The 13,464-nt window shown below is 41.0% G+C and overlaps 1 protein-coding gene and 1 pseudogene across 1 annotated transcript in view; both read right to left on the reverse strand.

Moving 5' to 3' along the window:
* The window catches only part of PLD5 (phospholipase D family member 5), a 456,985-nt gene that overhangs the window by 22,275 nt on the left and 421,246 nt on the right, over positions 1–13,464 (reverse strand). Inside the window, exon 8 of the mRNA XM_075540593.1 lies at positions 1,539–1,707. Coding sequence (XP_075396708.1) covers positions 1,539–1,707 — 169 coding nt within the window. The remainder of the gene's footprint in view (positions 1–1,538; positions 1,708–13,464) is intronic.
* Positions 7,701–9,670, reverse strand: LOC142429713 (importin subunit alpha-1 pseudogene; annotated as a pseudogene).

Here is a 13,464-nt window from a genome sequence, read left to right on the forward strand (position 1 = left end):
TAAGTGTTTATATCAGATATCTTTGTTCAAAACCGCTGGTGATTCTGTGGAACACAGATGAAGCTATCTGTGAAGATGCACAAGGTCAGAAACCCTAAAAAGTGTCACTATGAATCAGAATCTCCTTGATGGCAGCGTTTTATTTTAAAGCTCCATAAGGGGAAGTAATTAATCTTCTTTCCTCTTATTAAGTCCATCACAGGAAGAGGCTACAGTAGGGCCTCAGTAAACATTTGCTGCCTGAGTACATTGGTCGTCAGATGAAGCGAAGTGAAAACAGAGTTGTAGATGGAGTAAACAGCATATGTAAAGGCCCTGAGGTTGACCAGAGGGTGGCAGATGTGAGTACCTGAGGAGTGTCCAGGGTAAGGCCAGAGAGTCAAGATATTTAGAATTATTTTCAGTTCCCCATCCAGTATCCCTTTTGAGGTAGTCAGTTAATTAGCATATGCCCCAGAAGTATGGGATGCCAGGCTGGTAGGGTTTCAGGGACTCAGGAGTCTGTGCTGGTGCATATCCTAGCCCCTAGCCCCTAGCCCCTTAGGACCTTATGGATAAGAATGCTTTAGGGGATCTGAGCAGGTCCAGAAAGAAGAAGGTGATGCCACAGAAAGCGTGATGTAAAAAGCAATTGACTTGAGTTTCCACTTCCTTTTTTGGTGTGGTTAAAAAGACCCCAAACAACTTACCTTTTATGTCTTCATTTGTGGAATAGGGATAAAAGATTCATTCTGTTAACCTCATATTTTGTTGTGAAGAGTAATGAACCAATATATAGGTAAGGGCTTTGACAAACTAAAATGCTCAATTCAAATAAAAACAATTTAAGCCATCACAGTGGAGTATTAATAGCAGGGAGAATCTGAAAAACAGTGGTGAGAATGAAACAAGAACACTTTGTGAAACCTTGGGATTTGAACCCAGGCAGACTGTGCATTTCCTTGGGAGACTGTCCAGAAGAGTCTAGAAATGTAATTTTCAATAGAGTTTATTGAAGCTTTAAATTACTATTACCTAACAATACAAGGAGAGACTCTGTCCATTGAAACATTAAGCACTCATATTTTCCACCAAGTGACACAAACGATTACTCAGCTATGAAAAGGTTGGTGGTTCAAGTCGTCTCAAATGCCTTAGATGAAAGGCCTGCTGGTCTGTTTCTGAAAGACCACAGGCATCAAAAACTCCACGGAGTGCAATTCTACTCCAACACACAGAATCACAACTGACTTGATGGCAACTGGTATATTGTCCATTTCCATAGCTACACATTCCCAAAGAACTCTCAACTTAGCCCTTTTGCCTCCAAATTCTATTAATGTGAATTCACAAAGAAGTGAGGTCCCCAACAAACATTAAACAAGTGAAATGAAAAGTGAGAAAAAGAAACTGATATCTACAATGGAAGCATGACACTCTATTTTAAAATATTTTCCAAAGGTTGTTATGAGAAGTTCGGTGTATATGTATACAACTTTCACAGATGCGCGATGTAACAAATGCTTTTTAGTGAATGACACAGTAGATATAATACTTACAACTTTCAGACTGCAGTTGGCTATTTCAGTGCAAATAGCTTTAAGAGATGAAATAAAGTTAAATGTAAGGGGATCAGTTTCCTTCCAGAAGCTTATTAGAAGTCGAACTTTAACACTTCGCAAAACTAATGCTTCTCTTATTTTGCCATCCAAATCTGGCCAGTAAGTCCTGCGGAAATAATATTCATATAGATCAAAGCAAAGGAAAGAAGTTAGTTTGGGAAAGAAACAATCCGGTTATTACTTCGGTGGAGGAGTCAACCTTAGGAGGAGCCCTGGTGGCAGAGCGGGCTATGAGGGGGCCGCTGACCACAGGTCAGCAGTTCTCAAGCACCAGCTGCACCGTGGCTCTGCGTTGGTAAAGAGTTACAGCCCAGGAAACCCACGATGGCAGCCTGTAGGGTCAATATTAGTCAGAATCGATTCAGTAGCAGCAAGTGAAAGCTTAGAAACATCAAGGAACTGGCATATGTGACTTGAGTGACTTCAGACCTATGTTGAAAACTCCTTTTGAAACTTCCAATCCTGAAATTCATTAACTTCTGCAGCCTGTGAGTCAGCCACCTGCTATCTTATCTGCTAACCATGAATCCACAGCCTCTGCAGCCATCAGCATGCCATCTGACCTATCCAATTTGGGTTGGTCAGCCCCTGCCGTTAAGTGACTGAGGAGAAGCCTACAGCTTGACAATGGGGCCATCGACTTGAAACTTGCCAACCTCCACAACCTTATGAGCTATTTCCTTGAGATAAATCTCCATAGAGATGTGAGCTTCACTAGTTTTGCTTCTTTAGAAAGTTTTGTTTCTAAAGAAACTTCGCTCACTAGGATCCTCCGTTATGTTTCCGCAAGTCCTTTGTAAATCTGTAATGAAGTGGAGGCTCAATTGTTGACATAAGGAGACAAGCTGATTTCAGAAAATTGTCACAGAACACTAGGCCCTGGTTGTTACTTTTGTGGAATAGTAACCCTTAGAAGGAGCCCTGGTGGCAGAGTGGGTTACAAAGTGACCTTTGCTAAACCTCTTTTAGGATGGAACGACCTCAGAATGGGACAGATACATTTATTGATAATGCTTAGGCTTGTAGTTTAATAAACCATTTGTAATTTTGTCGTGCTTCCTTTCCATCTCAGATGTGCTGGTTATTACAATTTTTTCATTTTCTTCACCGTAAATAAAACTCGGCACTGTACTCCTCACACCTGCTCCAATTCGCAGCATTGTACCCCCTGCCTGTGCATCGATCAGTAATATCTTCCCATTTTGAAATGACTCTCTTCATTAAAATTTCTGTTTTAAATTTTCATGGAACATAAGTCTTGTGCAATGTTTTTCAAAGTGGGTAACACTGTCCCCCTGAGGGCTGTGGTATGATGCAGAGGGACTTCGAACATTCATACTTACACTTCATACTGGGTTATAGTACAACCTTTTTTTAAATTGCCAGTGGCATGCTGTATAACTTTTTTTCCTGAAAAAGGTGCAGTAGGCCAAAACTAAATTTGGGAACCTGTGGTCCAGTGTTTTCACTAAGACACTTTGTTGTATCATATGTATCAAATGTAAATAGACTTGGGACCCTCCTGGGTCCGATTACTGAAAGACTGGTGTTTTGAGACACAACCCTCTTAAAGGAAGGCTACCGTCACCAGTGCCTTTGCCTGGTGAGCCTAGGGCACCTGCAGACCATGTGCCACCTTCATTACACCTCCATCCTGGGCCTCAGTTTCTAGAAGAACTACGGATCAATTTTCCAACAGAATTCCAGCTACATCTCCCGTGCTCCAAGAGCTACACAGATGTTTTTCTCTGTAACGGCTTCAAAATAAGCATATTCTCAACTTACCCGAGCTCTCCTGTGCTCTTAGCTCCAGACCATCTTTAATGTCTTTTCTCCTGATCAAGCCTCTTACTGCGCCCTCCCTCCCTTCTACCCTCTCTGCTGAGAAACCGGAATTCTCTCCCATAAATTAATTTCCTTCCATGACTCTTCCCTTAACCTTTTGTCTTAGCTAAATCCTGGTTCTTCCCTAAGGCCATAATTTCCCACGCCTGTCCGTGTGTTTTCTACCTCAATCTACCCACATGGTTTGGGATGTGATATCACCTTTTATCCATGCCACACACCATGCTATTCCAGAATTCTCACTTTAGTCTCATGCTAAAAATATTAAAAACTAGGTTTATCACAATAAAAAGCCCCCCAAACAACCCTCTCCACAAATAATCATAGCTTACTTCTCTTAGGCCCAATGTTTAAATCTCTTTCTCTCTCTCAATCTCTCTTTAACACTATTATTTGTAGAATTCCTGTTTACTTTCTCACATTCCTATTTTGTCCATTGGTAGCCAACATTTCTCTCTACCTAAATATAGCACCAATTTTGGGGAAGTTGACTGCTTTGACTAATAGTCTATTATTAATAACCTTAGCCTGTCAGTCACATAATCATTGCACCTCCAAATATGTCCTCTTTCTTTTTCCTTCTCTTTGACATTTTAATTAAAACAATAAAAAAAGCAGTTTCACTGGCACTTCATCCACATGTCATACAATTCAATAATTCAATCCTATCAAGAAGAGGTGTACAAAGATCACCACAATCAATTCTAAAATATTCTTCTTCTTCCTTGTCCTTGTTGTTATTCATTTATTTTTTAGTTGTGGCAAAAATATACACAACAAAGCATTCTACAATTCAACAATTTTTACAGTTATAATTTAGTGCCATTGATCTACTCTGTGTGTTATACCATCATTATTGATATCCTTTTCCAAATTGTTTAATCACCACTAACATAAGCTCAATGCTGCCTAACCAGCAACTCTTCCTCCTTCACCCATGGTAATCTTTGGTTTCTTTATTGTTTTTAGTAGTTTTCTTAATATAGTATTCATATATCATCCAGTTACATAGTTAAATTGCTTTTCAAAAGAGTTGCATATACATCATCACAATCAGCTCTAATGCGTTCCCCCCCCCTGCACTCATTGTTTGTCCCCAAATCCCTTCCTCTTTCCCTTCCATGTCCTCAATAAGCCACTGCATCAATCATTGTCTCTATGTATCCACTCCTGTGCTTCACAAACTGGGAAAGCCAACAGAAGCAATAAAAAACAAAAATAAAATGAAACAGCAAGAGGAAAATCATAATAATAATATAAATGTAAAATAAAAAATAAAGAGTAAGAATGAAAAGAGCACCATCAACATTTAAAAAGTCAGAGAAGAAATTCCTATCGTGGGACAATAAGAAATACTTAAGCCTAGAGCAAATTCGGGTTGGGTTAAGAAGGAGGTCAACTGACCAAGCATCATATTATACCACGGTTTGATCCACCATAATCTCTGTCTGATAGTAAAGCTGTTTGAATCGTTCACCTGTAGGCAGAGGGGATCTACCAGAGTCTTAATCTGACCAAATAATTTGCAGATGGATTTGGGGCTCCCAGTTCTCCATGGTCTTCTACAAATTGGGTGTTTACAATTTAAGCTCTGATATTTTTCCCTTAATCATATTTGGATTTTATTATTGTCACCTTTGAATCACCCAGTCTGCTGTGCTTCTTGCATGTGGACTTAGGTGACTCCTCATTTAGATGGCTACTTGTTTGAATACAAGCCCTTATTACCCGGACACTATTCCAATCAATTAGCCAGGCACGATCTACTTTTGTCTCCACACTTTGATGTAGCATCCTTATCTTCAGTGATCTCTATATAAAGGTGAGCCTCTAGCACAACCATGTTATATGAGCTAACCGTTCTTGGACTGGGGCTAGAATTAAGTGGGAGCTCAGAATCCATATGCTTTACTTGGTATGAACAACTCTGGTTTACTTTGTCTGTCATACTATCAAAAACCCCAGAACCAACAGGAACAACAGCAATAAAACAACAACAACAAAAACCCCAACACCCCCAAAAAACTCAAACAAACAAAAAGGCAGAAAAACCAAAATGTATAGAAGCAAAATCTTACCAAACAAACAACAAACCCAAAACATTGTCAATCATCCCCTGGGGTATAAGGTGATTGCATTGATACCATTAACTTATTCCCCCAATGACATAGAATTTAAGATACTGATGATATGAGGAAACACATAAACATGTGAATATAGTCCAACTTCAAGCTTCAATTCATGAGCTGTTGCTTTGCATAGATTGCTTTCTTAATTGATCGAGCTCTGTTTACACTGAGCATGGAGGTTGGTGCTGGGGGAAAATTCCCTGTATCATTTCTTACAGGTGCAGATCCTTGCCTATCAGATTAAAACCTGTCATATTAATGCAAGGGAGCTTTGAGGTACTAAATACATGGTCGTTTTAAGTTCCTTTCCATTGTACACCTACTAAGCCAGGGGTCCCACTCAAGCCCAATGACTGCCATTTGGGATGGCCATCCTTGCTTCCTCTCCTATCAGACTATTTCAGTCCAATGGTACAAGTAGTTTTGAGGCAGGGCCCAGTTCATTCAGTTGGGCTTCTACATTGAATCTTTTTAGTGTGGGCCTTGGGGGATCCTATGTTGCCTGTAAGGCCAGCATCTAAGGTTATCATAGTGCTTAGTCCATCATGTGGTTCACTAATGGTTTCAAAGAAATATATATTCACAGTGTCTACCAAGGGACATAAAATTAGGTTTATTCTCCCCTTGGGTTCCCTACAATTATTGTTCAACATCCCTTCCCATTGCGAGGTTACTCCTCCCCATTCACTCACAAAACCCACCAACAGATAGCTCTATCAGTGCCTCCCATGAGAAGTAGATGTGCCTCTCCCCTAGTCTTAATTTGATTTTCTAGTAAGGTTCTCCTCTCCATCCTGGAGGGCCTGGTGATCTGTCACAGCCTTGTCTTAGTGTTACACAGCATCAAGTGGATGATATCCCTTTTCCCCTTTCTTGAAGGAGTGACCCCAGTCAATGTGAGGTCTCCTTTTTTGAGGTTATTCTTTTTTTTCTTTATATATATATATTTTTTTTTTAAATTTAATTTAATTAATTTATTTTTAAAAACAATTTATTGGGGCTCATACAATTCTTATCACAGTTCATACATATACATACATCAATTGTATAAAGCACATCTGTACAGTCTTTGCCCTAATCATTTTTTTCTCCTCTTTTCTTTTTTTACATTTTATTAGGGACCCATACAACTCTTATCACAATCGATACATATACATACATCAATTGTATAAAGCACATCCATACATTCCCTGCCCCAATCATTCTCAAGTCATTTGCTCTCCACTTAAGCCCCTTGCATCAGGTCCTCTTTTTTTTTTCCCCTCTCTCCCCTTTCCCCCCTCCCTCATGTGCCCTTGGTAATTTATACATCGTTATTTTGTCATATCTTGCCCTATCCGGAGTCTCCCTTCCCCCCTTCTCTGCTGTCCCTCTCCCAGGGAAGAGGTCACATGTGGATCCTTGTAATCAGTTCCCCCTTTCCAACCCACTCACCCTCCACTCTCCCAGCATCGTCCCTCACACCCTTGGTCCTGAAGGTATCATCCACCCTGGGTTCCCTGTACCTCCAGCCCTCATATGTACCAGTGTACAGCCTCTGTCCTATCCAGGCCTGCAAGGTAGAATTCGGATCATGGTAGTTGGGGGGAGGAAGCATCCAGGATCTGGGGGAAAGCTGTGTTCTTCATCGGTACTACCTCGCACCCTAATTAACCCATCTCCTCTCCTAAGCCCTTCTATGAGGGGATCTCCATTGGCCGACACTTGGGCCTTGGGTCTCCACTCTGCACTTCCCCCTTCATTTAATATGGTATGTATATACATATACACATATATACACATACATACACACACACACACTTATATCGTTTTTTTTTTTTTTTTGCATGATGCCTTATACCTGGTCCCTTGGCACCTCGTGATCACACTGGCCGGTGTGCTTCTTCCATGTGGGCTTTTTTGCTTCTGAGCTAGATGGCCGCTTGTTTACCTTCAAGCCTTTAAGACCCCAGACACTATATCTTTTGAGGTTATTCTTATGAAGTGCACATAAAGGGGATGATGCATGGCTTATGGCCCCTAGGTAGCCTTTCTACATTTAGTTCTTAGTAGAGAAAAAAAATTAAGACAAACTTATACCAAACAAAGCACACAACATACAACCTTAGGACTGAGCTGGTCAATCTTAAAAGCTAAAGGTCCAAAGAGTGCTATCCAGAATTTGGAAGGCATATCCTTCAGAGGTAGTTTCTGGGACAACATTCTGATCTTCTTCTTCCTGTATGGAGAAATACTTCTCAATCAAGTTCAAGGACGCCTTGTATAATACATGCTAATTTTCATGGTTTTGTTGATCTTCAATCTTGTCCAAGCCTCCATAGTCTTCAATCACTATACTAAGTTTCTCAGTTTCAATAATTTTCTCAGTAGCTTGAAAGATATTTGAAATGGCATCCAGAATAACCAAAATAATTTTGTATCTTTTGAAGTTAAAAGGCTCATCAATGGTTCCATTATGCCACAGTGGACAAAGTAGAGAATCTGCCTGACTGTTTCGCCACTTGTAGAGTTGGTCACAGCCCAGACAGCATTTTTTTTGGTCTTAAAGTCTGATTTAGTGAGAAAGTCAATGAGGATTGGGGCTAATCCATGATTCATGACTTGCTGTATCTGATCCTGACGGCCTGCTGTGATATTTAACATTGTTCAGGTAGCTTCTTTCTGAATATTTGTTTTGGGGGTTAGTTAGCAGTGCTCCTGCACCTATGACAACCCGAGTCTGTTCATCTGTTCCAATGACAATATTCCTCATGGCTCTTAGTGCTGGAGTTACAATGGGCAAGTCAGTCACTCCAAGAAGCTTCACAAGTTGTGGTCCAACTCCTGTGTTCACAACCATTTAAATCCATTCCTTCCAACCTTCAGTGAGATAGAAAATGGCCCAGCAGGTATTGGCCAGCATTTCTGGGTCATCGTTACACAGGAGAGGACATAATGTAGGGGGAATTCGCTCAATGACATCCAATGGGGGCGCGGGATTCTTGTTTCAAAAGAGATTTAAAGGTGTTCGGGAAAGATGCTAAACGCATGCTAAAGAAAACATGTTGGGAACTGCAAGGAAAGCCAACAGAGGGTCAACTGCACCACATGTGATAACCAGGTCTCAGAAAGCTGATCCACCACCTGCAGTGGCACCAGATCCCGGACAGCATGTGTGCATGCAATGCCAACAGAGAAATGAATGCTGGGATTACACCTCCTTCCATCACAGCCTTGGTCCGTTCTGATGACCCAGAAGCAATGTTAATTAGCACTCAAGCAGACTCAAACGGAATTGGGCTATAGTCAGTTCTGCCCAAGGAGGACACAAATTTTGGAATCAAACCTGCCTGGATTATGTTATGTATGAGGGCTGCTTCTCCTTCTAAAGCAGTTTTCTAACAGCTTGAGTTGTTACCATTTAAGCCTTTGACAATGTCACCAACAGGCAAGTTTGCAGTGTCCTGGTTGTTTCAGTTTTCTTGCAGGGGAGATGTAGCATCATCAGGAAAGGAGCTTACCTGTTTCCTTTCCAGCATCTGGCCATCCTTCTTCGATTCCCTCAGCTCCACATTAACCTCTGTGTAGCTACGCCTCATTTCCGTGCTGCCTTTCCCTTTATGCTTGATTCTCTTACGCGGGGCAGCTGGTGAATTAGCATTCTCATTGTTTTGAGTGGCTCAAAAACGGCTCTAATCAAGGACCTACTGATCATGTGGTTTTTATTCTTTGAATTGTTTATGTGGTAGATTACAATGATCATTTTTCGAATATTGAACCATCCCTGCATACCTGGATTGAATCCCACTTGGTCATGGTGAATCATTTTTTGGGATATGATGTTGGATTCTATTGGCTAGAATTTTGTTGAGGATTTTACTGTCTATGTTCATAAGGGATATTGGTCTATAATTTTCTATCTTTTTGTGGTCTTTGCCTGATTTGGGTATCAGTGTTATGCTGGCTTCATTGAATGAATTTTGGAGTTTGTTGTTTTTTTTCTATGTTCTGGAATAGTGTGTGCTATATTGGTGTGAGATCTTCTGTGAATACCTGGTAGAATTCCCCGGTGAAATCATCTGGTGATGGGATTTTCTTGGTTGGAAATTCCTTCATGACCTGCTCTATTTCTTTTTTTGTTAGGGCCTGTTTAGTTTTTCAATATCTGTTTGCATTCATTTGAGTGGCTGATGTATTTCTGGGTATCTGTCCATTTCTTCTAGATTATCTGATTTGTTGGAATAGTTTTTCATAGTAGTGTGTAATTCTTTTTATTTCATTTGAATCTGTTATAATGTCACCCTTTTCATCCTTATTTTGAGTATTTGCATCTTTTCTTTTTCCTTTGTTAAGTTTTCCAGTGGTCTTTCTTTTTTGTTAACCCTTTCACAGAACCAGCTTCTTTATTTTTTAAAAGTTATTTTTAATAGGGAGTTAATACAGATCTATCAAAACCAGCTTCTTGTTTGGTTGAAAGTTTTCCATATCATTTATTTCTGCTTTGATCCTTATGATTTCTGTCCTTCTTTTATTGGAGGGTTTATGTTGTCCTTCTTCCAGTCTTGAATGTGCTGTGTTAGTGTGTTTATTTTGGATTTCTCCTCTTTTTTCCCTGATGTGCGTTCATTGCTATAAATTGGCTCTGATGATTGCTATTGCTGTGTCCCAAAGGTTTTTATATGCTGTGTTATTGTTCTTGTTTATCCCATGGAGTTTTTAATATTATCCTTTATTAACCAATCATTTTAAAAGTATTATGCTGTTTAATCTCCATGTGTTTTCACTTATATTTCTGTTCATTTCATTGTTGATTTCTAATTTTATAGCATTGTGGTCTGAGAGAAAATTGATTGCATGACCTCAATTTACAAAATATTGTTCCTCCTGATGGCCACTGGCTAGAATAAAGACTAATTTGGACATTCTAGTGGTTATTAATTTCTGTCAACATGCAACATTTTGGAGGTGCCAGCGAGATAACTATTGTGCCATCTGGACTATAGCGTCAACTGGCTGGCTATTCAGGTCAGGGAGAAACCCATGGGAGTCACCTCCTGAAGATGTTCCAAAGCCCTGGACGTTCTCACTGACCTCATCTGGTGGCCACTTGGGAGATGCTCACCCCAAATCTGTATTTGTGGTCTACCTGGTTCACCTACCAAGGTTAGTTTGCAGCAGCCAGAGACCACTCCCACCAGTGAGTGAGGAGATGGTGTACACACACCATCTGCAGGCAGTTTATCCAAGTGTTTAGGCAGAAACCAATCTGCCTGGACTAGCCAAGCACCACCCGCCCATTGACCTGTGACTGATTGCATTAGCCTTGCCTGTCCAGCTGCAGACCTAGAAAACCCTCTGCATGGTTGCTTGAAATTGGTAGGCTCTGTTCAAACCACCCACCTGGACCTCACTGATGCCTCCTTGAAGACGCCAGATAAGGTATTGTACATCAACTGAAAGAGTTTTGTCCTCAATGGAACCAGGTATGTGGGAGCCCATGGTTAAATCAGGTCATTCATTCTCAGGCTCTCCCTCACTGGAGTTTCGCTCAAAAAGCCAAGTTGGTTGCCCAAATAAAGCGCTAGAATGGGCGAAGGAAAAGGAAAAAAAAAAAAAAGTGGTCCTACTAAGAGCCACCTGGCTACCAAAAGCAATGGCCCAGCGCATTGCAAAGGATGCCAAACAGGTAATTCCCCTGGAACCAAGAGAAACCGAAATGCAGAGAAAGAGGCCTGCGAGCTGCACCCTAACAAGCGGGCCCATATGGCCATGGTAACTCCCAGCTCCTGTGCTTTCCCCCTCACCATTTTACAACCCAGAAGACATTGACCTTGCAGAACAATCAAAAGCCAAAAAGGAGCCCACCGGGTGGTGAATGCAACCTAACCAAGGTGTTTGTTTCCAGAGGACTAAGCTGAGTTGGTTCAGGGTAGGTATTGTATCCCACACCTCCACCAGATTGTTTTTATGGTAACGTCTAGATACCCAGCTTGCATTCAAGTAAATGTGAACTCAGAGCCAGCAGGACCCCTGGCATCCAGATGCGAGGGTGTCATATACCTGGAGAACATTGGGAATTCGATTTTACCGAAATAAACCCCAGTTTCAAGCTATGAATATCTATTAGTATCTGTGGACACTTTTTCAGGATGGGTTGAGGCTTTCCCCACTCATTCAGAAACAACTATTATAGTTACTAAAAAGTTATTGTGAGAAATCAGTCCCCTTTTGGCTTGCCCTTGAGTCTAGGGTCAGTCAATGGGCTAGCATTTACAGCGCAGGTATCTCAACTTGTATGTAAGGCACTCAGATTTGTTTGGAAACTGCACTGTGCCTGTAGACCCCAGAGCTTGGGGCAAGTCGAGAATATAAACAGGAGCCTGAAAGAGGTCCTTACTAAGTTCACTCTGAAAACCGATTCAAATAAGACTTCTCGCTTTTCCCCTCCTAGAGGCATGTTGTTCCCCCTCCCTGTAAGAAGGAATTCACCCCTTAGGAAATAATGTTTGGAAGACCCCTCTGTGGCTCCCCAAACATGAGGAAACTCAATGCGCAGAAATACTTAATCATAACCTGCTTAAGTCTTTACAGGCCCTACAAGCAACTCAGCACCAGGTGTACAAGTCCTTGCAAAATACTGCTCACCCACCTCAAGTAGGTGCTATTCGTTCACCATCACACCCATTACAGTCAGGCCGCATCTTTCTGGTAGAGTGGTTCACCTTTACAGGACTCACTCCTCCCTGGAAGGGACCGTACACCATCATCTTCATTACCTCCATGGCTGTTAAGGTCAATGGCCTCTCTGCCTGGGTTCACCACTCCCATCTGAAGGCAGCTCCACTGGAAAACTCATGGGTGGTCAGCTAAATTACAGAAGATCCCTTAAAACTAAGACTCCTATGTGTTTCCTAATATTTATTTTTATTAAAAATGGCCTAAATTTCAGAGAATTATCACAAAGAATAAGTATAGATATCAGTCACTTAGGAAATTCCATACCCCAGCTTTCAGCACCAACTAGGTCATTGGCACAGGTGGTGCTCCAAAACCATGGGGGGTTAAACCTCCTGGTCCTTAAACAAGGAGGGTTATGTGCAGTTCTAGGAGAAGAATGCTGTTTTAATGCAAACAAGACTGGTATCATAAAGAAAAGCCTAGCCTTAGTCCGGAAAAAATGTAGAAAAAATGTCAGCATGAAAAGAGGACCTGATTCAAAGGGCTTAAGTGGAGAGCAAATGCTTTGAAAATGATTAGGGCAAAGAATGTACGGATGTGCTTTATACAATTGATGTATGTATATGTATGGATTGTGATAAGAGTTGTATGAGCCCCTAATAAAATATAAAAAAAGAAATCATGAATATGATTTACACAGAATTTGCAACTATCCATTCAGAAAATGTAACATTAATGTAAAAAATGAATAAATGAAATATGATCACAAAAGTGTCAGAACAAATTAAAGGCACGACAGGGATGGAAGAAAAATTATTTTCTTAGTCACTTAGGAAAGGGTAGTATCCTAATAACAAGCTTAATAGGTTCTTGCATTTTGTTACTACTTGCAATAGTTAAGTTCATTCAGTCCTGTATAAACTCAGTTAAATTAACGGCCTCATATAACGGCCTCATAGACTCCTTTGGAAAACCCAATGGTGCTCAACAATGCCCTCATAGATCAATGATATGATTTGTATATAAAACCAGTGGGGACTACCTCGGTACTACCTTCATCGGTACTACCAATGAAGAACACAGCTTTCCCCCAGATCCTGGATGCTTCCTCCCCCAACTACCATGATCCGAATTCTACCTTGCAGGGCTGGATAGGGCAGAGGTTGCACACTGGTTCATATGGGAGCTGGAGGCACAGGGAATCCAGGGTGGATGATACCTTCAGGACCAAG

Source organism: Tenrec ecaudatus, chromosome 1, assembly GCF_050624435.1.
Source record: "Tenrec ecaudatus isolate mTenEca1 chromosome 1, mTenEca1.hap1, whole genome shotgun sequence".
NCBI lineage: Eukaryota > Metazoa > Chordata > Mammalia > Afrosoricida > Tenrecidae > Tenrec > Tenrec ecaudatus.